This window comes from Rhipicephalus microplus, chromosome 10 (genome assembly GCF_043290135.1).
Source record: "Rhipicephalus microplus isolate Deutch F79 chromosome 10, USDA_Rmic, whole genome shotgun sequence".
Lineage (NCBI taxonomy): Eukaryota > Metazoa > Arthropoda > Arachnida > Ixodida > Ixodidae > Rhipicephalus > Rhipicephalus microplus.
The window spans coordinates 8,521,819-8,548,681 of record NC_134709.1 but is presented as its reverse complement, the minus strand read 5'-3'; the positions used below and the strand labels follow the sequence as shown (position 1 = coordinate 8,548,681).

The window sequence follows — 26,863 nt, the reverse complement described above, 5'->3', positions numbered from 1 at the left end:
TCAGGTAACCATGGAATGAATTCACTAGAAAAGCTTATTGCCTCACGAATTTAACGCCGCAAAAATTTTAAGAATCGGTCCGATGCGAGTGGAGTTACAAATTGCACTATCTCTTCTCTCGTCCCGACAAAAGCACTGCAAGGCAAGCAGAAAGGGGCGGCAGGGGTAAAGAAACTACATCACCCACGCCTTGTGACCTTGAGTACTTTTTTCTTCGAATGTGCAGCTTTTTCAGTGTGATCGCGCGTGCACGCTTGGACAAGTAGCGGCCTCCGGCGGCTATCTCTGTAACGAGCTTTTTCTCTCACAACCAACAGTGCCGACGTCGACGGCGAAATTTCTGCGACATGAACTCTCTAACCCTATCACGTTAATATTCGTACAAGCCTGGGTATCTTACGAATGTGAACAAGTCAATAGTATGTACACTATAGACATCACAGGAATCACAATTCCTGTGTCGCGAAATGTGCCAGAAATGCAAAAAACATCACAAGAAGGAATAAAGCGTCATTTTTTGTATTTTCAGAAGCTGGCGAGGGGCCCTTTAATGAAAAGGGGTGTGTCACCATTTTCACTTCATTGGGAACAAATTTCATTCAGACAGAGCATAGCTGAGTACGAAATGAACCTGTTCCATCACCACTTTGTGATGGCAATGTCATTACATCAGCCACTTACGGTCAGTTGTTTCTAATGCTGTTAAGGTGGTTTCGGTGTCATACGTGACCATCTCTTTTTGTGAAACGTGCTTTCTAAATAACGCCCTCGCGCTACAAAATCAGTCTGCAAAACAAAATTTAGCAGTGTCACCCAAAAGACTATACAATATCAAGTTGCTGCATGGCACATCACCAGCGTCACTATTCAACACCTAGAAGATCAGTTCTGTTTTTATGCAGTGGACAGCGCGCTATTGATGCGAGGCCTATGGGTTACTGTGCGAAATAAATTGCTTTCTTTCTCGCCATGTTTTTTCCTACATTTCAATGCGGAAGCATTACTTGGAAGGCTTTATGAAAGTGTGGGCTGTGGGGGTGCTGACACCCCGTGTAATGTTGTTTGCGCCTAGTGGTGCACGTCTCACGCAAAAGCCGTATTTGGGGGTCACAATATTGAGCGGTAGGTGGCGTTGTGTTGTCAAGCATAGATCACCGCTATCATCATCATGGGTGCTACAGCGGTAGCTCTGGCGGTGACCCCTGGTGGCAGGCAAGCCTTGGTGGTGACAGAAAAAGTTGAGTGAGTATCTTTCTGCGCGAGGTGTTTGGCGCGAACGGTTGTCTCTTGCGGTGTGTCCCTGGAGCACGGCATCGCGGGCCGTCTGCCGGGGGCCTGCGTGGTGAGTCAAGCATTGGTGACGGCGTCTTTTGTGTGCTCTTGTGTTTGTTATGTGGTTACGTGCTGAATGATAAAGTGTAAAGATGTCTTAGCGGGTTGATCACGATTGATGTATAATGATTTGGCTGACGATATCGTCGATCAAAAAGTAGTTAAATAAATGTGTGTTGTCGTTTGGTTTGTCCCGACCGTGTCTGCCGTGTTTGTTCACTCCAAGAGCGTGGCGTGGCTCTCTCGATTTCGAGACCCCAAAGTGCTAACTCACTGTCTGCGAAAGCTGCATGCGGATGACACATGACCTCTCCCACCAGAATTACCAGTGCCAACAAGTGCCGTAAGATTCACTCGTAGCTGCATAGTAGGAATGAAATCCGCGCAACAGATGAGGAACTCCTAACTTGAAGGAAGCACGCCCCTGTCTGCCATTTCAGTTGGGCGTCCACAGAAGTCGAACGAGAAGGAAAGGTTGACGACGTAGTGGCTTTTCCTTTCACATAGAAAGTTTTGTTGACCAAGTCACATAAATCAGCACGTGTCACTTCCTGTGTTGACTCATTCTTTACTAAGAAACTAGGGAGCACGACTTAGTATCAGCACCCACACCTCCAGCACTTCGTTAATATACTCCTCGGCCCCAAAGTACCCAATTGGGTACCGTTGTTTCAAAAGCCCCAGACCATCACAATTCGATATCTGTGTGTCCAAATTTGTCTTGTATATATAAGGATGAGTTGCTTTCACGAAGCCCTGAGAAGTGGTACCGTGTGTTCGAAACTGCTTCACATCTAAGTTTAGTTTTATTTACTTCTTTTTTGCATGTGTTGCTTCGTACGATAGCCACTCGTAAGGGCCGTCTTCCTTGTTTATGGGCAGCTGCGATTGGCGAGCCTCCCAGTGCTGCGGGCACCGGGTCAGGACAAAGGCGACAGCCCCGCTTTATTGCACTTAGCGAGTTCGGATGCAAGAAGCGGGAAACATGCCGCTTTGTGCATTCGTCGCGCGCAGGGTGTTCGACACTGCTTCGCCGAATGGTGAAGCGACGTACCTCCCCCTCTGACTTCGTGGAACCATTTGTGCACGTGTGTGTGTGGGTGGTATGTGCGTGTTTGTGTCAGCATGCGCGTATGTGTACTCGGATCTGTGGTCGAGAGAGGAGAGCGAAAAAGCACGGGAAGAGCCAGAGACGCAGTGAGAACGGCGAGCGAAGAAGAGTCTGCGAATTGGGAGCGACTTCAGTGGTTGTGCGGTATTGAGCGTTTGTGTGAACAATATTGTAACCTAATTTTTTAATTATATACAAGCTTCTTTTTTTCACATTTTCTTAACAGTGCATGAGTCGTGTGTTGCTTCTTCTATCATATTTCACCTTTTTACGGCCATATCTGTGACACCCTAATATTTACCAAAAGCGGGATAGAGGATGCTGACACGTGTGTCTCGTCATATTTGCAAAACGAGCGAATGAAAATGACTGAGCACACTGCACGAGCGCTCAGCTGCGTCCTCGTGATAAGTGAAAGCTTCTTTTCTTAGTTGTAGCGTGAATGACATCGTCTATAGTGCATTACTTCAACTGTGCACACCCTGTAGATCATACTGAAAATCATTTCGGTCTGATATATTTTTTATTCAATCTTAGAAACTTTAAAACATCAGGAGTACGCAAATGGATACCATCACATTTTGGGACAACCGCTCACTTTTTTGGATTCATAATTGATCTGCATTTGTTTTTAAGAGTAGGGAATCAAATAATACGGTTTTGCAAAAGTCTTCTTTATTGGTGCATTCTTGGGACTGAGGAGGATATAGACATAACAAACATTTGTGTTTTCCTATTTGATAAGAATAGGAACATGCTTAGGAATCCTTTGTATCTTTTTTTTTCTGTAATTCTGTTTCGAAGTATTTGAAAGGTCATTCAAGAGATATTAAAAAAGTATTATATTCAAAATATTCCATTTGATTGGAATGCAAATTTATTTAAATACACTTGGCACCCAAAATTTTGCGATTTGAGCAGCTCTGCTCATCAGTCATTCTGTTAATGCAGAACCACCAGCACCAGCCAAGGCAGCACCCGCAGCTGCTTTGAAGCAGGCAGCACCAATTCCAGCTCCAGTCCCTCAAAAGCCAGTTACAGTCAAGACCTTGAAAGCTGTTGAAGACCGTGTTGAGCAGGTGAAAGGCATCCGCAAAGCCATGGCCAAGACCATGGCACAGTCTCTGGCCATCCCACACTTTGGCTATTGCGACGAGATCGACGTTACACGACTTGTAGAGCTACGACCAATACTCAAGCCGCTTGCTGACCGCGTCGGTGTACGGCTGTCTTACATGCCTTTCTTTGTGAAGGTTGGTACCCAATGTACTATGTTCCATTCCACACTGCATTTTTAATGTTGTATGTATTGTGACTGCTATATTTACCCCACAAGGAAAGTATAAGGGTTGCTATTAGAAGTAATTGTAATGTTACTGTGAAGAAAGAAAAATGGACGGAAAGAAAACTTGCTAGTGACAAGATCTGAACCTGCAACATTCAAACAACGCGTTCGATGCTCTACTACTGAGCTACGGTGGCAGTCACATCTCCGTCCACGGACGCGTTATTCGAAGGTTCCAGTCCTGCCAGTGGCATGTTTTTGTCCACTTTTCTTTCTTCACATTTACGTTACAATCACATTTATTAACAAACCCCTATACTTTCCCTGGCACTATTGCCTGTTAGTTCTCATTAACATTCTTGGTAAGGCATTTGAGGCATCACTTGTGTTTTCTCACACACAGGCCCTGTCCATATCGCTGTTCGAATATCCCATCCTCAACGCTTACGTGGATGATAAAGTTGAGAACATCACGATTAAGGTGAGCCATCACGCTAGTCTATTTTGTCCAGCATTTCAAAACCTTCACGACCTCAGAAATGATTGATTATTACAAGTGAGTGATCAACTTCCAAACAAGCATAACAAGTTCACATATTTTTTTATTACTGTTTTGTAACCAGGCTGTGCCAAAAGATCACAGATGCATATTGAAGTGCACTCCTTGAACCCTTTGTTGTATTTATTAACACTATGACGAATACTAGATCAGTTTAAACTTACTCAATATCTTTTTAAAACTTAAATGAAAGTTAAATGAAACTTAAATGAAATCTAGCATTGCGAGCTTAATTGTTAAAGGAACAATTGAAAGTTTTCCTCCCGCATAATAAATGCACCCTCTACATTCATCCACTGCAGTTCCGCTAACCGACACCTGGCGTCTCCTTGCCCGTTAGAGCTCTTCCATTTTTCATTACATTGCCGACTCCCCTCGGCTATCTTGGCTCGCTCTCTTCCCCCCTTCGCCCGCTGCCATGCACCGTATTGTTTTTCTTTCTATGTATGCACAGCCCATCCCCCGTCTTCTTTAATTAATCTGTGCGCCACAACGGGGTTCACGAATGGTGCGAGTGTAGAGACATTGCAGCTGTCAAGTAGTCACCATACTGTCCGCACCAACTGACGGTCGCATCTAGCGAATTCGAAACTTTAAACCCAACAATATGCACGCGACTTTCAAGTGACGACGACAGAATTTTCTGTCACCATGGCTGTCGCGAAGGGCCATTCAATGCCATCACGTCACAAGTTTCTGGAAAACCAGATAAAATGGCTTATTGCCCAGAAAAGATAGTGACGATTTTTGCAACATGCCAGCACCCCCCATTCTCATTTCAGTGGCAATATGCTCTTTATGCTTGTTAGGAATGCGAGATATAGGCTACCTTTTCTACAGTAACTTCTCATGTGGACAGCAAGGTTAACCTTGTTGTTGACAGTTTTTTTTTTATGGTTATGTGGTTGCTTGCTGCAATGTCAACGGCAACGGCGTGGTGGTTGTGCTAGGTTGCCACGAAGTTGGCGAAGTGCATTGTAAGGTCTTCGCGCACATTTTCGGGCGTTTTTCGAGATCACAGCAGATACCACTGGTGTGGTTAAAAGATAGCCGCAAAACGCTTTTATGGAGGAGGAGGAGGATTGAAAGAGGAAGGACAGGGAGGTTAAATGAGTGTGCAGGCGGCGCAGGGACAGCGTGCAGAAAATAGCGTCTTCAACCACCAAAGATCAGTGAAGTGCAACAAAGATGCAACATTGTACGCATATGTCAATTGTGAAAGGCTAAGCAACCTAACTTTTTTTTTTTGCGTTACCTCATTTTTCGCTCATCCCGAAAAAGTTTTCATAAAATTTGCCCCGCATATGAACGCACACCCAACTTTGCTCCGACTTGTTTAGAAAAAAAGTTTGTTCATTACCCGAGTAAATACAGTAATTTCTAGCATTTGAGCCAGTGTCATGCTTTCGAGCTTCTAAAAATTCACCGAGCATCTTCTTATAGTAATAATGGCTTTCGTGGCATTGTATAAGCGTAATTTAATCAACACAGTTTAATTTAGTATCTGATAAATCTAATAAGACTCCAAACCGATAGAGTTGATAGCTGTTCATTTTAACTAAAAACAAATGAACAAGAACTTGTCCTGTTTTACTGCTTCGTTCTTTCTCACCTGCGTTTTACTTTAAATTGGCTCATAAACTATTCCTGAATTATCCAAGGGGCATACTCATTGACGATTGCTTTCAGAGCTGAATAAAGAATCACAGATAACAATAACTTTTGGCCACTACAGGGCTAATTTAGAGGCATACATTGTAGAAGATGTTGCTTCACAGCATTAGGCGCAAAATCACATAACCTTTCACCAGAGGCATTTATTAGCCATGATTTCTGAGCTGCGGTCCTCATGAAGTTCTATATTACATTTGCACGAACATTTTGAGAATGGCGTAATGATACCTTTGTTTGAGAATATCATTCGTGTAGCATTGCGTCCCGGCTTATGATAACTTACTTTCCTTGTGAGCACTCAACTGGTTGTATAAAGCGAAAGAATACAATCTAAAGTATTGCGGACCTGAAGGTCTCAGGTTCAAATCCCGGCCATTGTAGATGCATTTCGATGGTGGCATAACAAAGCTATGCTGCTTATCACTAATTTCTTATTTAATTGCATGTATTATTTTCTTGACCATTTGACACGATTCCTCCGATCCAACAATGAATATTTCATAACGCTAATTAAGTGAGCAACCAACTTATGTTAAGCCAGTGCATTTCAGCTTTGCACAGTTATGATTATTGCAAGCTCTGCTTCTACATTTTACCCATCAAAGGCTCTTTCGCTTTAACAAAGTCACAGCATAGTGACCGTGTATGGCGAAGCGCATTTGAAGAAATACATTGCCATCTTGTTTGCTCGTTAATATCACAGTAAGGATAAATTAATGGATACCAAAGTAGGAGAGCCAAGTGAGGATAAATAATCACAAAATATTGATGAAATCAGTAAAAATATGCAGTTGTTTCATGGGTATGACAAGCGAGGGTGATTCGCAGGGCAGCATTGTACTTCACAACAAACTTATTCATAGCGATGGCAATCATGTTCTGTTCATACTAGGGCGCCCACAATGTTGGCATTGCCATGGACACCCCACACGGCCTTGTGGTACCTGTTGTGAAGAACGTGGAGTCCAAGAACATCATGGAGATTGCCGCTGATCTCAACCGACTCCAAAATTCGGGTGCGGCAGGGCAGTTACAGCAGGAGGATCTCTCCGGTGCCACCATCACGTTGTCCAACATTGGCGCGGCAAGTTCCTATATTCCTAATCTTGTGACTGCTGCCGTGCTGCATGCATGCAAGCTAGCTTTCGATTCTGTGGTTTGGGTTATAGGCAGAGTATGGGGGGGGGGGGGGCTGGGTGGCTCGGGCCTTCTTCAGGCTGCATGGGGGGAACAGACCTTCCTGGCGCTGACCCGGGATATTTTTTAAGAGCTTGGCCAAGATTCTTACCCTCCACTAACGTGCTGTTGGCCATCCTGTTTGGCAGTTATTCCACAGGGGGCTGTTTTGTGCCCGTTCCTTTCCCTTTCGAGCTTTCAAAAGTCGTATCACGAGAAGTGACAAGTAGGGAGTCTGGTGCTCTGCCCACATTGAGAACAAAGCCACCAGACGATGAAAATTGTGGCATTTGCACAGCTCTTGAGCAAAACAGTATGATATATACACACACATTCATGCACACCCGCACACACACACATATATATATAGAGAGAGAGCATGTGGAAGAGCAAGTTGGGCTCCCCGCCCCCTTCCAAGAGTATGAAAATTTTCCACCCATGGCTTGGATCACATGGCACAGCTCTAGAATTAAAGTTTGACCATTTTGATTGTCATCACCAACTTCAACAACCCAAATCCTTGAAATCGATGAATCTGGAAGTGGGGTGGTTTGCTGATTGACTAAACTCCCAAACATAATAGGACCGTCCTTGTTATTGCTTATTCCTACACTGAACACCACTCCTCCATATAGAGCAAAAACTGCAATAAGTAAACCTTTTGTGAAACACTATACCTTCCTTGGGACTCTGCCAACCTTAGCAAAGAAGCTGAGAGAGTAACAGTAAGTTACCCTCAGAGCTATTTGAGTGTGCCAAGTGAAGCCTGTAAGACCCAAAATTTTTCTTGAAAATCTGCATACCTTACGCGGTCAATACAAAAAAGTAGGCCTGTGCGAATAGCAAATTTTAAGTTCGAAGAAAATTCAAAGTACGTAGTAACTTGATCGCATAATTTCAAATCAAAGTCAAATATTATTATTAAGAAAAATGAACTTAACCGTCATAATTCAATTCTCAAATCAGTTTGTCAGCAGCGGGTGCACGTGAGTAGTGGGTGCTCACTTGCGCTCGCTGACGAACCAATTTGAGAGTTTATTCAAGAACACGGAGGCCTATAGAACGCGAAGCTTGTGGTGTACACGTATCCCGAAGGAGTACGGCCACCAGCGTGGGTCCGGTCTTAGCGAGCCGCAGGGCACGCGTTAACCGTCGCCGTGGCGGGAAACACGATACTGCTCAAGTCGCAACACTTTATTGTGGCAACACCAGACGCAGTACAGCCCGTTGCAAAAAAGGCGCGGCGGGAAAGCAAGTAGGCTTATCCACGCCACGGGCACAAAGTACTACACAGGGTGCCACGAGCACGTCTCCGCGGTAAAGGTAATCCACGGAGACACCGGGACAAAGGGCCCGGTTGCTCGAGCGAGGGCAAAGGCGCTCGCGTTGGCTTCGAAGGGAGACGGGTCGGCGTAGCTAGGCCACGCACTAGGACACCGTACTGCCCTTCGGCCGTGAGTACGCAGCGGGGCAACAAAAGGTGAGCGTTCGCATCGGGCGCGAGGCGCCGTCAGCGAAGTCCGACGAGCCCCGAGCGACGGGACTCGACGGACGGAAAAGAATGCGTGGCTCACCGTTTGAAGTCCCGGACTGTACTCCCCGCTCACGACGCAGCGCGCGAAAACCTCTCGGGAGGCTCCCCGCGCGGCGCCACAGTCAACATCCGCTACCGGGTGAGGGAGTTAAACGTCACTCCGCCCTTCCCAGCGCGGCAGACAGCAAAGGAGGGTAGGCATGTCGGGACATGAGAAAAGAGGCGGCAAAGCCCGCGCAAAGGCAGCGGGCCAGCCTCAATTCCCACATCCCCCTCTCCTAAATTTGCCCTTTACCGGTCTGCAAAAGGCAGCCGGACGTCACCCATGCAGTTAAAATGACACTGCTATGAGCGACAGCTAACCTCAGTCCAGCCCTGCTACTGCTGCTTAAAAAAAAAGATTACAAATGAGGAACAAAAACATAAATAACAAAGTAAACACACGACACTATACAAATAACTGCGGAAGGGAGCACAGAAACGTGGTACTAGTGTTCGTGGTGCTGAAGGGGGATAGCGTCCACTGCGCGGAGGGGCGGAAAGGCGTGACAGTGTCCGCTGGGTGCGATGCCCGAGTGCGAGGTCAGAGGTACCGGAAGGGGGGGCTCACAGATGGCTTGTTCCTGCTCTTGATAAGCCGCGAGTCCGACGAAAGCCGCTTCGGTTGTTCGGAGGCCCCGCATTTCTGGCTCGATGAGGGAGCTGGACGTTGCGGGAAGCCGGGCCTCTCCGGTGGTCAGGGAGGCCGAACCAAAATTGGCTGCGAGGCGCCCTGGCGTTGGCCGGCAGCATATAGCTGCTTTCAGCTGGCCTCGCGTAGGAGCCATGGTGGAAAAGGCAGCACGGCTTCTTCGGCGACGGCCAAGAGCAGAGCACAGCCAGATGGTCTGACGTCAGTGGGTCAATGACCCCCCAGCACCTCCAGTGTCCGCGTCGATGGAGGGCAGCCATGACGCACTCTTCGCGGGCTCGCACTGAAGCGTCACGCACTTACACACGCACGCACACACACCGCCGACGGCTGCGCGAGCGTAGGCGCAAAGCGTCCTTCGTCTCTCTCTCCCCCGGCAAGCACCGACACACAAGGTCACACACAGCTCCCTTCGCGGTAGACGAAACGAACACGGAAAAAAAAAGTAAAAACAGAGCAAAACGACACTCAACATTTGACAAAAAACATAAAATACAAATATCACTTAATATTAGACAAAAGAAACAAAATACACATGAACACTTCAAAAAAAAAAAAAGAAACACTGGCAGCAGACAGAGCGGGGTCAACTTCTTTACGAGAAAAGGCCGTAAAGAAGCTAACGTATACTGAGGCTAGACAGTAAACTGAGGGCCTTCGGTTGCGGAGAAGTCCGCCGTCCGGCGCGAAATCACAAAGGTGACCGCTTCCTCAGATTATACCGGTGCGGGGTCCGAATGCGGTCCGCCGCTCCGGGTGTGCCCGTTGCTTGCGCGAAGTGCCGCAGGGCACTGGCGCAAGCTCGTCAGACCATGACAAAGGGCTTCAGGTCTGCGATGTGGGCACGGCTGAGTTTTCCCAAAGGGGATCTTTCAGCTAGTACGCGCCACGGACGCTCACTGACAATCGGTTCATAAGACCGGGCGGCTTTTCAACCCTTGGCTCAACCGTTTGTCAGACGTGGCAGGCACGGAATAGCGATAAAAGCCACGCTTCGTGCCGGGCCAGGTCACAACATTGCTCAGTTTGCGAAAACTTTCGAGCCACTCAGGTGACCGGCCATGGGTTCGTCGTGAGAGGATCGCAACAGTGCGGCTCTCAGACTTTTGGGCATAACCACCTTAAACGGGTCTATGGACTCGTCGTCAGTGGCTATATATTTCAGCAGGAGCCCGTCATGGTCCAGCAAAATGAATCCGCCGGGGACTCAGCGACACACGCTGGTTCAGCCCCCTAATCGCGCCCGCCGCAGAACAAGCAGCGTAACGGCGCTCCGCGCCTCGTCAAGACGGTTTAACGGCGCCCGCCGCAAAGCAAGCAGCGTATACGGCGCTCCGTCCCTCCGAGACTCGAAACGGATAACTCTGCTGAGCCTTCAGTAGCTCTTCGCTGCCGAAAGCAATTCCCATTCTCCCAAAATGGGGGAGTCTGGTATCGCGCCCACTCAGGGCCGCAGCAACCGCCGCGTGAGTCGGCGTTACGGGTTCGCTCTCGGCCTCGTGGCCTTCGGAAAGCTCCCCCGCTCGGCCGCTTCGCGGTGCGCCGCTTACCTGGTTAGCAGCCAAGGTTTGTCCGCATGGGGACTCACCCTCCTCGCCGAATGGCGGCGAAGCTGCTGTTTCGCCCCCGACGCTTGCATGTGCTAAGGCACCGCGAGCGGCCGTCGCACCGAAATCCAGGTTCTCGGCAGACAACAAGGGGCACGAGATAGCGCGTCAGCTACCACGTAGGAGTGTATTCACCACAAAAAGGGGTGACGACACAGGCGAGCGCCGAAGGGCACCCGTCGATAGAGGCGGTGGCCTCTTGGTGCAACGCGGCATGCCACGAAGCAGACATAACGTTCGGGTAGGGCAAGAGGCCCATTCCGATGCGACGCGCCATCTCCAAAGGGAGCGGCTAGGCGCCTCGTGTCGTCACCGCAATAGGGGGTGCCGACACGGACGGGCGTCGGAGGCGCTTGTGCGTAACGTTTGGGTAGGGCAAGAGGCCCATTCCGAAGCGACGCGCCATCTCCAAAGGGAGCGGCTAGGCGCCTCGTGTCGTCACCGCAATAGGGGGTGCCGACACAGACGGGTGCAGAAGGGTGCCCGTCAATAGAGGCAATGGCCTCCGTGTGCAACGCGGCATCCGCTAAAAAGGACAGCGGACAAAAGTCCCGCGAAGCAGCCATGTTGCGACGAGCCCGAATCGCGCAGGCGAACTGACTCGCTAAGAGCAGTCAAAAGCTAGAGCTTTTGATACCGCGTTGGGCGCCAGTGTGGTGTACACGTATCCCGAAGGAGTACGGCCACCAGCGTGGGTCCGGTCTTAGCGAGCCGCAGGGCACGCGTTAACCGTCGCCGTGGCGGGAAACACGATACTGCTCAAGTCGCAACACTTTATTGTGGCAACACCAGACGCAGTACAGCCCGTTGCAAAAAAGGCGCGGCGGGAAAGCAAGTAGGCTTATCCACGCCACGGGCACAAAGTACTACACAGGGTGCCACGAGCACGTCTCCGCGGTAAAGGTAATCCACGGAGACACCGGGACAAAGGGCCCGGTTGCTCGAGCGAGGGCAAAGGCGCTCGCGTTGGCTTCGAAGGGAGACGGGTCGGCGTAGCTAGGCCACGCACTAGGACACCGTACTGCCCTTCGGCCGTGAGTACGCAGCGGGGCAACAAAAGGTGAGCGTTCGCATCGGGCGCGAGGCGCCGTCAGCGAAGTCCGACGAGCCCCGAGCGACGGGACTCGACGGACGGAAAAGAATGCGTGGCTCACCGTTTGAAGTCCCGGACTGTACTCCCCGCTCACGACGCAGCGCGCGAAAACCTCTCGGGAGGCTCCCCGCGCGGCGCCACAGTCAACATCCGCTACCGGGTGAGGGAGTTAAACGTCACTCCGCCCTTCCCAGCGCGGCAGACAGCAAAGGAGGGTAGGCATGTCGGGACATGAGAAAAGAGGCGGCAAAGCCCGCGCAAAGGCAGCGGGCCAGCCTCAATTCCCACAAGCTCATTAGGCTTTGTCGAGCATTGTCAAGGACTACCGGTGATTAGTTTTGGTGAAAACGGTGTTTTTGGCAGAATGACTTGATGGAAAGGAAAGTCTGCCTCACTATCGCTGGAGACTGACCTCAAAACACAAGTACTTTCTGTCTCAACCAACTAGGCATGCACATCAACATCGATGAAGTGATTGAAGCCGAGACTACGGCCCAAGTGCTCTGCCTCTCCCCTCCGAGGCAGGTCGCTCGCTTCCAAGCGAGGCCTGCTTGTCCCCACACCCCTAACTTATACGAGCAGTAATCCTCCTGAGAGATGTTTAAGCTACATACTTGGTAACCCCATTTCCACGAAATGTGCACCTGAAGCACAGCAAAGGCAGATGCCTGTCCCACACTCGCGCAATTCTCGACCAAATAGCCGCGAATCACAACTCTACCGTATTTGTCAGACTAGCGCATTACGGTAACTCCTCCACCTTTGCACTTGTGGTAGTAGATGGCAACAAAGCCGTGTGCTCAGCTGCCTCAGTTAGGCTAGCAACGAGCGCCTTAGCCAAGGAGGTTGCTATAGCTTTAGCGATGATCGACCCTTTGCACACCAGTGTCTTCACAGACTCCCACGCCACCATTAGGGCTTACGAAACCGATTATATTGCTTGTGAAGCAGCCCACAAGTACACAGGCTTGTACTACCTCTCTTTGTTACCTGCCCACATGGACAAAGATGTCCACTCACAGCAACCCAACGTCAACGAAACTGCTCATGATCGAGCGCAAAAACTCACTTGCTGGGAAGATCAATCAGCCACTGAAAAGCTAGGCCCAGACGTACAGTTTAATGACCCTTTACTCACCTTCCACGAAATTTTCTCTCACTACTGAAACGACAATAGCCAATACCCCTTATCAAATACATAGCTTGAACGTATGCAACAGGTAAGCTTTTGTATGCTACAAGCGAGATTGTACCCATCACAAAGCCGACTCAACCATTGCAACTCAGACATAAATCCACAATCCTCAGACTGCACAGAAATGTGCTGTTCACTCTCTGACATTCTCTGGCAATGTCCCGCGTTACCTCAGGGACCTCTCACCAGTGAGTTCGGTTAGGAAGCGGCACTTGGGACCCCCTAGCTCCACGACTAACTGAAGGCAGTCCAGAGGGCCCAAGAACTGTCCGAAGGCCACCAGTTTCCTGCCCTGACTCTGGCATTGCTTATGGTAGCAGCTGTTAGGGCATCCCTCATGGACCCCTGGCGGCCCAAACTCCTCAGGACCTCTTCATAAAGCTTTTGGATCACTGAGTCCCACTTGATAAATATTCCTGCTCCATTAATATACAAGTGAAGTTTGGCAGCAGTAGACAATCTATTTTCGTTCATTTCATCATCAGAGTCAATTCTCGTTCATAACGCGATCTTTTTTTAACTTCAGCTCATGACGTCTGTTACCCGACTGTTTCTAGTGCCATAATGTGGAAGTGCCCCATGAAAAGCGTGTTACTGTTCTTTTCTTTGCTTTTTTTTTAGGTTGGTGGAACTTACGCCAAACCTGTCATTGCTAGACCAATGGTGTGCATTGGAGCAATTGGAACAATTCAGGTATACCTATAGGAATGGTGTTGTATTGCCATCCTATTATCTTTTAATTTTTTTACCTTGGATTTATGTGAGGTGCTGTTAACTGACACCGGAAATTCATTGCTAAGCACAAGGCAGTATTTTTAGTCCTGCCAAGAATAGCCCCATTTCCATGGGTGTGAAACACAACACTGCTGTAAGAACCTATAAAGGTCAGAAGTTAGCTGGGACCTTCTATCTTTTAGGATGCCATATGGTACTCCTTAGCTCTGAAAAAAATAAGGTATCTATCTGTTGATGCATTCCTATATTCTGTGCATTGGCAATATATTAACAAGCCAGCAATTTCACCCCATTTGCTGGGTCATGAGTCTAAAAGGTGGGTCGTGCAGACATGAACTCTAGAAATAAGTCAAGATACTACAAACACTATGGTGATTTCTTGTGTTTCTATGCCGTCTTTAAATTGAATACTTTTCAACTAGCTCAGCTATTATCCGAAGCAGGGTCATTAGTCATGCATTGTTAGTTCAACAAAACATTGCTTCTTAAACATTCTATAGGCCTTCATTATCATTTTGACACACCTGTGCAAGGATCCCTATGACTGTTTCTGCCGGAATTGATCAAGGAATTTTGTTGGTGATGTGCGAGAGAGTAATTTGCATAATCCACTTCAACATGGTTTCCTTGCACAGTAATTGTTTCACAGTGCAACCAATCATGCCTTTTAGGCTTGCTTGTTATCTTCCCAAAAGTCACCAATTGAAAGTGTCCTGCCGGATGATTGGAAACTTCCTTACATTGTGCCAGTGCTCAAGTCTGTCCCGCACAGCAATGCGTCAAACTACCGGCCGATCTCACTCACTTGCATCAGCCGTAAAATTCTAGAACACATCCTCTTTTCAAACATTAGAGTTCACTTGAAAAATTACTCCTTATTATTTGCTCAGCAACATAGATTTCGACCTGGGTTTTTTTTTTGTTTTTTTTTTTGGTAAACAGTTGACAAAATTTACTCATGATTTAGCTAGTGCTCCTGACAATGGTTATACTGTTGACTGTTTGTACTTAGACTTCCCTAAAGCGTTTCACTAATTCAGAAGCTGGCCTGGTACAACATAAAATCTTCTGTTATTGAATGGGTCAAAGTGTAATTGAACGTGAGACGGTAAACGGTAGTATTAAATGGAATGTTGTCTGATCAGGTGTGCCACAAGGGTCTGTGCTGGGGCCGCTTCTTTTTTCTAGTCAACATGAATGACATCTGTTGCGGTAGTTCCTCCAGACTGAATGTTCGCAGATGAACGCATATGTATTCACTTACTTTATAGGCGGACGCATAAAGGTCGCTTGTGATTAGTTCCACCATTTCCAATGCTCCCGGAAAAGCGGGAACACAAACACGGTGACATTGACAATTTTCTCTAGACGGCAGCCTGGGTCTGAGTAGAAGCCAAAAGTGCTTACAAAGGGAAGTCAAGCCCTTTGAAAATCATTACACACTGTGTTCCATTGTCCACTATATTAGACAAAAAAAATCCCACTACCAGGTGTCAGCTGGTCAAGTCTTGTGTTATTTGACGAATCTGCTGACACAGAAAGCATTTCTGTTCGTATTTGATGTAGAGATAGGAGCATCAAAAGCAGAAAGCTACCTGTAGGGACTGTTGGACAACAGTCATTTGACCTTTCAGCTAAGCGTTTGCGAGAAACTGTTCTGACACGGCAATAAGCACTCTTGGCACAGCAATGAACATAGATCAGCACACCATATGGTCTCAATGTTTTAAGGTATTAGGCCAAGTGGAAAAAGCAAAATTTTTTTCATAATTTCTTTTTTGGGTTTAATTATGTTAAATGCGCAATTTATTGCTCATCACTTTGCTGCAGAAGATTTCGCCCATGCAGACTTTTTAAAAAGACGACCCATCACCTATAAAACTGAAACTGAAAGTTCCAGTTTTGTATTCATTATAAGATTAGCTTGATATGCAGTATTTTGGTCGCTATTTGGCAAGCATATCATAATGCTCTCAAAACATCATCATCAAATCATTTTTAATCATATAAGTCATAAACTTCTGACACGTAAAGTGTTACATGTGTTGTACACGCTCAGACACATATGTGAGCCAGTAAACCATCAAATTTGCCTTTTTTGACGATATGCATTATTTAAATATAATGGCAACAAAAGCACATTTGTAATTCTTAAGCAAATCGGGATTGAGCCTGGCCCCTACAATGGAAAAGCATGCCTCGCAAGATATCAGCACCGTAGCTCTAAAGCGCACCGTCGAGTCAATAATGCTGCAAAGCAAGTATGAAAAAAAAAATTTCTTATAGCTAGATGAAAGGCACGCGAAAGTCCATGATGAAACTGTCTATGAATATTGAGAATTTTAGCCCTCCTGAGTATCTTGTGCAAGCATTTCACCTGTTTCAAATCTTTTTTGCTGATTTTCTCAAAACCTATCCTCCTGGTATTTTTTTATACGTGAAATGTCAATCTTGTTTTGCTAATTAACATTTCTCATTGAAACTTGTCGCACTTCCATATCAGATTAATAGACGTGCGATGAATCTCAACGAGCAAAATCGTGCCTCAAGATTTATTATGGCTGCCAGTTATATGAAGGTGCCCCTAGTGCTAGTGCATAGTTTTTGGTTATTTAAGGGGGGGCGCGGCAAGTAAAGTGCCGATTTTGGTCAAAATATGCGATTTTCTGATTTATTTTTTTTCGTAATCTTCAGACCTTCAACTTCCTTGTTCTAAAATATTACAGCGAAACGTGCGCTACAAATCCCGCAGATAGTGTTTTTGCCGAGGCTAGTCGCCGAAAAGTGCGAAAAAAAAGCCCCTGAAACGGTGTTGTTCACGCCGCACAAACGCGCCAAGTTGTTGACCGTGGGCCGCCATTTTGGTAGCTTTGGAAAGAGGAGAAAGCCGGCTTCCCGATGGTCGCGGTCTCGTATTTCGCCGAGTGAAAATAAAAGCGCGAGGAGCAAGTAAAAAAACGAAAACGAAGAACGGCAATTGGCTGCGCGGGTCACGTGGTAGCAGGCGCGACCTCTTACTGGTCAAAGCTGCGCCGCGCACCTTGGCAACCTTGGAAGCGCGAGCGCATCTGCGGCCGCCGAGTCGAGAATCATCCGGCGTGCGCTTCGTTTTTTGCCAGTTGGCTGTTTTTGTGATAGTTCGCGTGCTTTTTTTTACCAAGCTTTGTTTACATCGGTGGTCTCTTCTGAGTGCTTGCTCATACTGCGGTGCTATGTTGTCGCAAAAAAAGTTCCGGAGCGTCCACAAGTACGGCAAGCGTCGGAAAGCTTGGAACAAAGGGCAGACGACTGCGGCTGCCGTCCCAGTCGCAGTTCCGGACGGAGCATGCTCTTCAAGCGTCACGGAGCCTCTACTCAGACCCTTCGCTGATTGTTGTGAGGCCGAGAGTGTGGAAGGTGCCACATCGTCGTATGTCAGACCGCCGGATGCCGTCGACCGTGATGGACGCTCTCGCGAACCCGATTGCGGTGGCACCGCGTCGGCAGCCGTTGCAACTCCGGGCGTGCGCGCGTCGAACATTCTATCGCGAGTTTCGGCCCAGATTCCGAGCAGTGAAGAAATCGCGCAGCGGGCGCAGACAAGGCGGGATGTTTTGGATGCCGTAGCATCGAAATCCGCTTCAAAGCGGAAGCTCGAGCTTCTGAACGAAGGCTGCGACGAAAATGACGGCGGTAAGGACTCCACATTCTTCATTGTAAATAAGAAGATGCTGAACGGTCTACTTTCGTCAGTAAAGTGCAACAAGTGCGACGAAGGGTCGATACGCCTCGAGACTACGCACTGCCTTGGACTCGCGGCGAGGATGGAACTTTTTTGTGACAATTGTGGCATAGTGAACAGTGCGTGGTCGTCCCCGAGGTGCTCCGGGCAACAAAAAACGAACCCCTTTGAGGTAACCGTGCGTGCTTTGAGGGCTGTGCAGTCAGTTGGCAGAAAACAATCTGCCATAAATGACATTTTTTCTGCGATGGACATTTCGCATCGAGCACTGCACCACAAGTCCTACCAGAGACTGCAAAGGAAGTACAGCCACCCTGCCACCACATCAGCTGCCACCCGCATTGAAGCAGAAAGTGCACAGAAGGTGCATGACATTTACAAGGACCTAGGAGGAGTGCCAGGCAACATTGACGTCATTTACGACGGCACGTGGATGACGAGGGGGCACAGAAGTCATATTGGCGTGGGCTGTGTAATCGAGCTGTACACAGGCTTGGTCTTGGACCACTGTGTCCTGTCCAACTACTGCCAAGGCTGTGCTGTTGGTCCCAAGCCTGGTGACGACAACTATGAGGAGTGGCTTGAGAAACACAAGCCACAGTGCCAAAAGAACACCGATGCTAATGCAGGCCAAATGGAAGTAGAAGCAGCGAGGATCATGTTTGAAAGATCGTTTACCAAGTACAAGCTTCGATACATCAATGTGCTCTGCGACGGTGACAGCCGTACGTACCTTGCCCTCACGCAAGACAAGGTGTATGGCTACATGTTGATTAAGAAACAGGAGTGTGTGAACCATGTGAAAAAAAGAATGGGCACTTCCTTGCGCAACCTTCTTGATGAGCACAAATCCAAAGGCCGAGGACTGAGCATGGGTGGCAAAGGCCGGCTGACGCAGGGCCTTATAAAGAAGTTGACGAATTATTATGGCTGGGCCATTAAGAGCCACCCCAACGATGTTCCTGGCATGGAGAGGGCCATCATGGCCACTTATTACCATGTAACATCCACAGACCAGGATCCACACCACGACCTGTGCCCAAGTGGGACTGACTCCTGGTGCCCGCACAATCAGGCATTGGCCAAGGGAGAGCCGCTGCCGCCTCACAAACATAAACTGCCCCCTCACGTGCGAGTGGCACTGCTGCCAATCTACAAGCGCCTCTCGAACAAAGAGCTCCTTGAAAGGTGTGCGCAGGGAAAAACCCAGAACGCTGTGGAGAGTATGAACAGCCTCATTTGGTCACTCCAGTCCAAGAGCCAGTTCGCCTCCCTTCGAAGTGTGGAAAGTGCAGTTGCAGATGCAGTCTGCCGTTTCAATGGTGGCTGCAAGAGTGCTGTTATGCCAGCGAGTCCTCGTCAAACGACCGTGCCTCTGAAAAAGGCAATCTGGGTCAAGGCCAGCCCGCCGTCTGCCCGACGCGAACATCTCAACGGCGTGAACATGCGCGGCGCCTCTCTCGCCCACGTGCATTGAGTCATCGGCGCACGTGACAGCGAGCCGGCGTTCTCGTGCCGGGTGGTCTGACGCATGGCGCGGCGACCCCCATTGGCGGAATCTGCCCGGACGACCCGCGGCGCTTCTGATTGGACACTTTGGTTGGACCCGGTGTAAATAAAAGAAGCCCTGCGGCGCGTCGCGATCGGCGGTCCTAGGTGAGAGGCGTCCCCGTGTCGGAGTGCCGACATGTGTGTGAGTCGGCGGTTTTAGGCGAAAGGCCTAAAACCGCCGACTCACACACATGTCGACTATGTATTAGAGAGAGGAGCTCGGCTCTTCGAGTCTCTGCCGGCCCCAGTGCCGAAATTGTAACGCCTCTGTATATATGCTGTACATAAACCTTGTTTAACTCACCGTCGTCTCGTCCGCTCGTCTCCTCAGCTCTGCGCAGAAGCAGTCGCGAGCTGAGAAACATACGCTACCAAACGGCTGGTGACCTTCCCGGCGGGGTCGAAAGCAGTGGCGCCTCCGGGACCGCGTCGGCGTCGCCGTCGTTTCGCAACAGTGGTGGCAGCGGTGGGATCGGTCCGCCGTTTCGCAACAGTGGTGGCAGCGGTGGGATCGGTCCGCCGTTTCGCAACAGTGGTGGCAGCGGTGGGATCGGCCGGCGTCAGCGACATCGATGCGGTGAGTGCCTGATGTTTTCCCCTCAGTTCACCAGACTACTCTAGCTCAGGTTGTAGTAGTTTAGAGAAAGGCTGTGTGAAGCATTAGAGTGAGCTTTGATCGTTTCAAGCATAGTCGAAGTGCTTTGAAACCAAAGTTAATGCGGAGGGGGTAAACACGGGAGAGTGAAAAGTTGCTTGCGCGTCTTGCTAGTTGACTTATAGTGGGTACGGCAAGTAAATTGTTAACAGGGGCAAACAGCAAGAGGCTAGTGTGAACGATGGAGAACCTTAAAGTGAAGGAACTCATCGAAATTTGTGAGGAACTCGGCATTACTTTGGGCCGTGCGAAACGAAAGCAAGCGATCCTTGAGATCATGAAGGATGAGGGAGTGTCGGCTGAGGAAGTCGATGAGGCCTGGGTGGATATTAAAGCACGCCGTGAGGAGGCTGAAAGGCGAGAAGTAGAAGCTCGCGAACGTGAGGAGGCTGAAAGGCGAGAAGCTCGTGAAGAGGCTGAAAGGCGCGAAGCTCGCGAACGTGAAGAAAGGCGCGAAGCTCGCGAACGTGAAGAAAGGCGAGAAGCTCGCGAGCGCGAGGAGGCCGAGAGACAAGAGCGCCTAGAGTTGAAACGACTAGAATTGGCAATCCTACAGTGTTCGCAGGCGCCTAGCGTAGCTTCTCCGACGATTCAGGTCAGCAATATTAGAATTCGGGATCAACTGCCACCGTTCGTAGTAGGCGAGGACATGGCGAAGTATCTCGTCAAGTTTGAACACGTCTGTGAGCGAAATGCTTTGGAGCGGTCTCTTTGGGCGCGGAACCTGCTAGCTCTTCTTCCCGGCGAAGTGTCCGACGCGATAACTTGCTTGTCGAGGGAAGCGTTTGAGAGCTATGACGAGGTTAAGGAAGTGCTCTTGAGACGTTATAAGTTGTCACCCGAGGCTTTCAGGCAAAGGTTCCGGTATGCTGAAAAGGGGAATGAGTCACACGTTGACTTCGCGTTTCGTCTTAAAGCCGATTTGATTGAATGGCTCAAGGGCGAAGGTGTTTATGACGACCGCGATAAAGTGGTGGAATGCGTTGCATTGGAGCAATTCTACCGCTGCATCGAGGAGGATGTCAAACTTAGGCTGCAGGACAGACTTGGGGACGTACAGTTAAACAAGGCAGCTGAGTTAGCTGAGGAGTATTATACTCGCCGAAAGTTGCATAGCAGGGCAGCGCGCGTTGAAAAGGATGAAAGGAAAGAGGGCTTTTCAAGGAAACCTGATCAACGGAGACCCGCTCCGCACCGTAATTTCAAAAAGGACCCGTCTCTTACGAAGGACAGTGTAGGGGAAGGGCAAACAGAAGCGGAGAAATCGAGTGAGGTTTCTACCACACAGGCATTTGAATCGGAAAACAAACGGAAGCCGCTAATCTGCTACAACTGCAAAAAGGAAGGGCACATCGCGAGAAACTGTCAGGAAAAGTTGGCTTTCGCAACAATCCGAGAATCAGAAAAAAACATTCGGTTGTTGGAGCCGTATCTCCAAGAAATTAGGGTCAATGAGAAAACGTGCCGAGCACTTAGAGACTCAGCGGCAACCATGGACGTTGTCCATCCTTCATTGGTGTCTCCGGATGACTTCACAGGAGAATGCGCGTGGATCAGGCAAGTCGCCGAGGTGCAGAGTGTTCGCTTACCAATCGCCACGGTTGTCATTGAAGGCCCGTTCGGTAAGCTTCGCACCGAAGCAGCTGTGTCTGCCGCGCTAAATGATCGTTTTCCATATCTTTTCTCCAACAACTCCGAGCAGCTTCTCAAAGAGCAGGGCAAATCGTTCTTTCCCAACTTAGCGTGCATGGCTCTCACGCGATCGCAAGCGCGAAAGCTTTCGCGGAAGCTTGACTTGGTTCCATGCGGTGAACTCTCAAGTGACCTTCTCGGCGGGTCGACGGAACCCCAGAAGGGAAATTTTCCGCATGGGTCATGTGAGCGGTCACGCGAGCGGCCCGTCGCGGAAGCGGCCGGCGCGGTATGCGCTGGGGGAGACGACGTGGCGCCATTGAGTCAGAGCGAGAGGGTTGCAACGCTCTTGCCTGTTGCGGAAAGTTGGAGCGAGCTGCCGAGAGTTGATCGAGAGACGCTCATTCAAGGGCAGAGTGAGGATCTCTCGATTGAAGCGCTAGTGGAAAGCCAAATTGAAGCGCTCGTGGAAAGCCAGAAAAACGCGGCAAAAGTGCTGTCGAAGGAGCACTACGAGAAATCGGGGAAGAAGCGTGTTTTTGAAGTTGATAATCAGGTAATGCTGCTGCAGCCACCAAAAAGGAACAAGCTTGAGGTTGATTGGGAAGGGCCCGCCAAAGTATTATCGAAGCCTTGCGATACAAATTATGAAGTGAAATTAGGAAGGCGGCAGAACAAAATTTACAACTTGATGAAACCCAATGTTCAACATCAAGCGGTCGTAAATCAGCTGTTGAAGGCTTCAGAGGAAGAGGAAGCAGAAAATTTGAGTTCTAGTGAGGTGATCGAAGGGGGATCAAAAGTAATCCGGGAGCAGATAAACCTAGAGCCTAGCTTAAGTGAAGGAGGACCTGAGAAAGAGAACCTGAGAAAGATTGTTTCCGAGTTTGGGTATGTGTTGTCGGACCGTCCCGGAGACACGACGGTGATCGAACACGATATCGAGCTAAGCGGTGAGGAGTCAATCAGTAGCAAGCCGTATCGTTGTTCCCCTGTGCAACGTCGAAAGTGTGAGCCGCTCTTGGTGCCGCATAGGTATCGTCGCCTAAAAGTGGCCGGTTACTGAAGTGGAGCATGTTGCTCCACAGCGCAACTTTGACGTTCGCTAAAGAAAAAAAGAAAAGGTAAACGCTAATGCAGGTGCATTGAGCAGTGCGTTCCGGCTAGTAACTTCTCAACCTTTCGGTTTCTGGCTGGCGATTCGGGGCAAAATTTTGACCTCATCACGACCTGGGCTGAGCGCTCTCGTTCAGAGTGATCTAAAGGGGCCAAATTTGTGGTATTCTAATCCGTTACGTTGTTGTACGTGGAAAAAAAAAATTGAGTTGTCATTTGAAGAGTCTTGTGTCCCACATGTGCCTCATGATGTAGAGGGAACAAAATTCCAATAGACATGTAGATAGGTATATGTTGTACTATACCTTGTCTGGTGTTCTGTCGGGTGACCGAAGGCACTTGCGTGTGTCGTGTGTTGTCTGTTGTCGATCCGTTCTTGGCAAGTTGCAGAACCATCGACAAGTGCTGAAACCGAAGATGGTCAGAAGAGACGAGTGAAGCTGGTCAGCAAGTTGTGGCGACAAGCCAGTGGACCTGGGATCCGTCGTCAAAGATGGGATGTGTTCCCGGAACGGTTTGGAGCTGTATTCTCCCTATGGCCCTGGAGGCGAACCTGGAGAGACCTGGCGAACGAGCGCACCTGACATCCGAGCCCCGTGGAAGCAGCTCGTCTTTCCGGTGCATTGTCTGGCGGCGGGGGTGCTGTTATGCCAGCGAGTCCTCGTCAAACGACCGTGCCTCTGAAAAAGGCAATCTGGGTCAAGGCCAGCCCGCCGTCTGCCCGACGCGAACATCTCAACGGCGTGAACATGCGCGGCGCCTCTCTCGCCCATGTGCATTGAGTCATCGGCGCACGTGACAGCGAGCCGGCGTTCTCGTGCCGGGTGGTCTGACGCATGGCGCGGCGACCCCCATTGGCGGAATCTGCCCGGACGACCCGCGGCGCTTCTGATTGGACACTTTGGTTGGACCCGGTGTAAATAAAAGAAGCCCTGCGGCGCGTCGCGATCGGCGGTCCTAGGTGAGAGGCGTCCCCGTGTCGGAGTGCCGACATGTGTGTGAGTCGGCGGTTTTAGGCGAAAGGCTGACCTATGTATTAGAGAGAGGAGCTCGGCTCTTCGAGTCTCTGCCGGCCCCAGTGCCGAAATTGTAACGCCTCTGTATATATGCTGTACATAAACCTTGTTTAACTCACCGTCGTCTCGTCCGCTCGTCTCCTCAGCTCTGCGCAGAAGCAGTCGCGAGCTGAGAAACATACGCTACCAAACGGCTGGTGACCTTCCCGGCGGGGTCGAAAGCAGTGGCGCCTCCGGGACCGCGTCGGCGTCGCCGTCGTTTCGCAACAGTGGTGGCAGCGGTGGGATCGGTCCGCCGTTTCGCAACAGTGCGCTGCAAGAGATCACTGCTCAACTGGGCTTCAATCCAGGAGACTGCTCTTTGCGGCGAGCAGCCGAAAAGGATGCCAAAAGGGTGAAGAGGGCTCAAAAGACGCATTGTTCCACGACAAAGAAGCGCAAAACTGGGTTGCGCTCTACAGAGGCCAAGGCCACAGCATCTCAGGATTACTGCCCAGGAGGATTGAGTGTTTTAGGCATGTTGTGAACTTCCAAACAAGAGTGAACTTTCAAAGTCAGTTTTCTCAACTCTTGATTTTCGCCTATGTGCCTTCGCTAGAACATCTGTCATTTTTTAACAAAGACTTATAGAGTCGTTCCGTTTTTTGCACTAGGCTCAGGAGGCCTTTAGCAGTGCAATAAAGCTTTATCTCTCTTCTTACTCATCATTTAAAATTTTTAGAACACATTTTATAATTACTGCGATGTGTGCGCAAAACAACATCCATGTTTTGGAAATTTTATTTATGGTTACAAGAACTAGAAAAATCAACTAATAGCTTCTTTGCACAAGTTGATGCTTTGGGAACATAATAATATGAAAAAATAATTTCATTTAGCAATAATTATATCTTTAAGTGCGAAGAGCATTAATTAGTATAATTATGCTCGTAACTCAAAAAGTACAAGAGGTATTTGAAAACGGTTTTCATATTTGGAATCCTCACAATCATCCACATACACACACCAAATTTCATCACAAACAGTACATTAATAAAAAAATTAGTTTTACTTGCCACGTCCCCCCTTAATAACTATGCTTTTACTATTCATCAAATCTCACTAGTTTTGGTTTACTGAACAGCCTAAAGCTTTCTATATGTGCTTGCGAACGAAAAATATTACTTGCTTTATAATGCTCAAAAGGCGTGCTTTATATTGTAGACTAATAATTTAAGAGATTATTGCTTTTTAAATAAATTTTTCTGTCACTTAGCCTCATACCATGAATGGAATAGTTAACTACTGTGGCATCAATGGGACATTTGGTACAACATTTACAAAGGTAGATCCATGATATAGAATCTTACCCATTGCACATTTTGTTGCTTTGACCATTTTAACTTGCTCAAGAAGCACTTACACATCAGCCCCACCTCGGCACAGCGAATTTGCAATCTCACAGTGGACTGTCTCATGCAGGAGCAAAACCTGAAATCTCGTAGTGGAGGCAATAATTTATTGCCTCTGCATTAAGCAACGCAAGAAACAAAGATTAAGAAACATAGAAATCTAAGCAAAATTATGTCCACAAAAACTGCATGGCCATGTTTAAGTTACAATGAAAACATCCACAGTGTTGTATATACCTAACATATAAAGTCTTTTATATAATTATGTGTTAGGTCATGTGAAAGCTCTCTAAATTGCCACCATAGGATCGGTTATGCATCATTACTTCATCATTCAGTGACTAAGGTCTCCTCCTCTCTTCTTGCCCGTGCAGAAGCTGCCACGATTTGATGCTGACGACAACTTAATAAAGGCGCACATCATGCAAGTCAGTTGGTCTGCCGATCATCGAGTCATCGACGGCGCAACCATGTCGCGATTTTCGAACTTGTGGAAGATGTACCTGGAGACACCTGCGATGATGCTGGTCCACCTGAAATAGACTTCAGCTATTATGAAAGTGTGCAGTTTCTGACTGTTTAAAACGTCAGGGAACAGACCTGGACTGGATGAAATTGCTGCTATGTGTCCTGTACTATCTCCTATGGAGTACTTGTGAATAGCATTGGCTTCTAGACACAAGTTGCACCCCATCATCCAATGAGGGATGGTCAGCTGCTCATGGACAGTGTTTATTGCCATGCCTTCGCATCTGCAAAGTTCATGGCAGATAAAACCAGGGCACCTCAGTGTCTGTTTGGCAAAGGGCTTCAAGTGGCAGCGACCAAGTGTTGTATCCAGTAAGTGCAGGTGGTAATGGAAGTTTTTCAGGACCGAAGCGTGCACTTTCGAAGTCTAAGATGCCAACTCACAGGACCACCGGCCATCTAGCCTGTACTATTGTGGGGGCTTTGTAGAAAGCAAGTCAACATTTAAAAACACCTTGCAGCAGATGCATACTGTTGTTTACTGTCACCTACTACCGTGTATCGGTGAAGGTAACATTTGGCAGCAGTCACATCTTATCATGTCAAAGTGAGCAATGCAAATAATTTAATTCAGTGTCCTTTCATAAATTTTAATGTCAAATTCAATAGAATTTCCCGTTTCCTCCTGCTGACAGTCTTTGTAAAACATTGAAGCACAAAAAGATTTGTTAATCTCCAAACAACCTCTCTGCCTTTTATTTTCATGTTATTTTCTGGAATTAGCCTCTGATAAACATGTAAGCTGGCAATTCCGCTGCTCTGCATTATAATATACCAAGCAGCAAATAATGCTACCTTTTAGAGCTTGACGTTGCCAATGCTGTGGTGAGCAGGCAACATGCCAGTGCTCATAGGTAAAAAGAATGAACTAAGCCATAATGTAATGACATATTAAGCTGTTTAGTTGTTTGATAAGGCTGTATTGTGCACTTGATCGGCAGCTCATATCTTTGTCCAGCTTCAATATTTCTCTAGCCCACAACATGATTTGAACACCTGCGGCATACCATTAAAGAAGAATGGTTTTCTGTAGTGCATTATGCCATCAACTATTGTGTGGCATTTTCACATTTAGAGCCTGTGCTTACAAAGTGGTATAAAAACTGAACCACTAAGTTTCTCTATTGTAGAGGCAAAGTGCAAGACTAGCTATGCATACAATGAAATAATCTTTTTTAAGTATGAATTGACTAACTTTGCTGTGTCAAATGTGCATTGAGTACAAACATTTAGTTTATGAAAGCTCGAGACCTCTAGGTAC

The 26,863-nt window shown here is 48.3% G+C and overlaps 1 protein-coding gene across 1 annotated transcript in view; it reads left to right on the top strand.

Moving 5' to 3' along the window:
• Positions 1-26,067, top strand: part of Dbct (Dihydrolipoamide branched chain transacylase E2) — a 36,003-nt gene extending 9,936 nt beyond the window's left edge. Inside the window, exons 6-10 of the mRNA XM_037432530.2 lie at positions 3,395-3,696; positions 4,132-4,209; positions 6,854-7,045; positions 13,879-13,950; positions 25,449-26,067. Of these exons, the coding sequence (XP_037288427.2) occupies positions 3,395-3,696; positions 4,132-4,209; positions 6,854-7,045; positions 13,879-13,950; positions 25,449-25,616 (812 nt within the window). The 3' untranslated portion in view covers positions 25,617-26,067. The remainder of the gene's footprint in view (positions 1-3,394; positions 3,697-4,131; positions 4,210-6,853; positions 7,046-13,878; positions 13,951-25,448) is intronic.
• Positions 26,068-26,863: the final 796 nt, after the last annotated feature.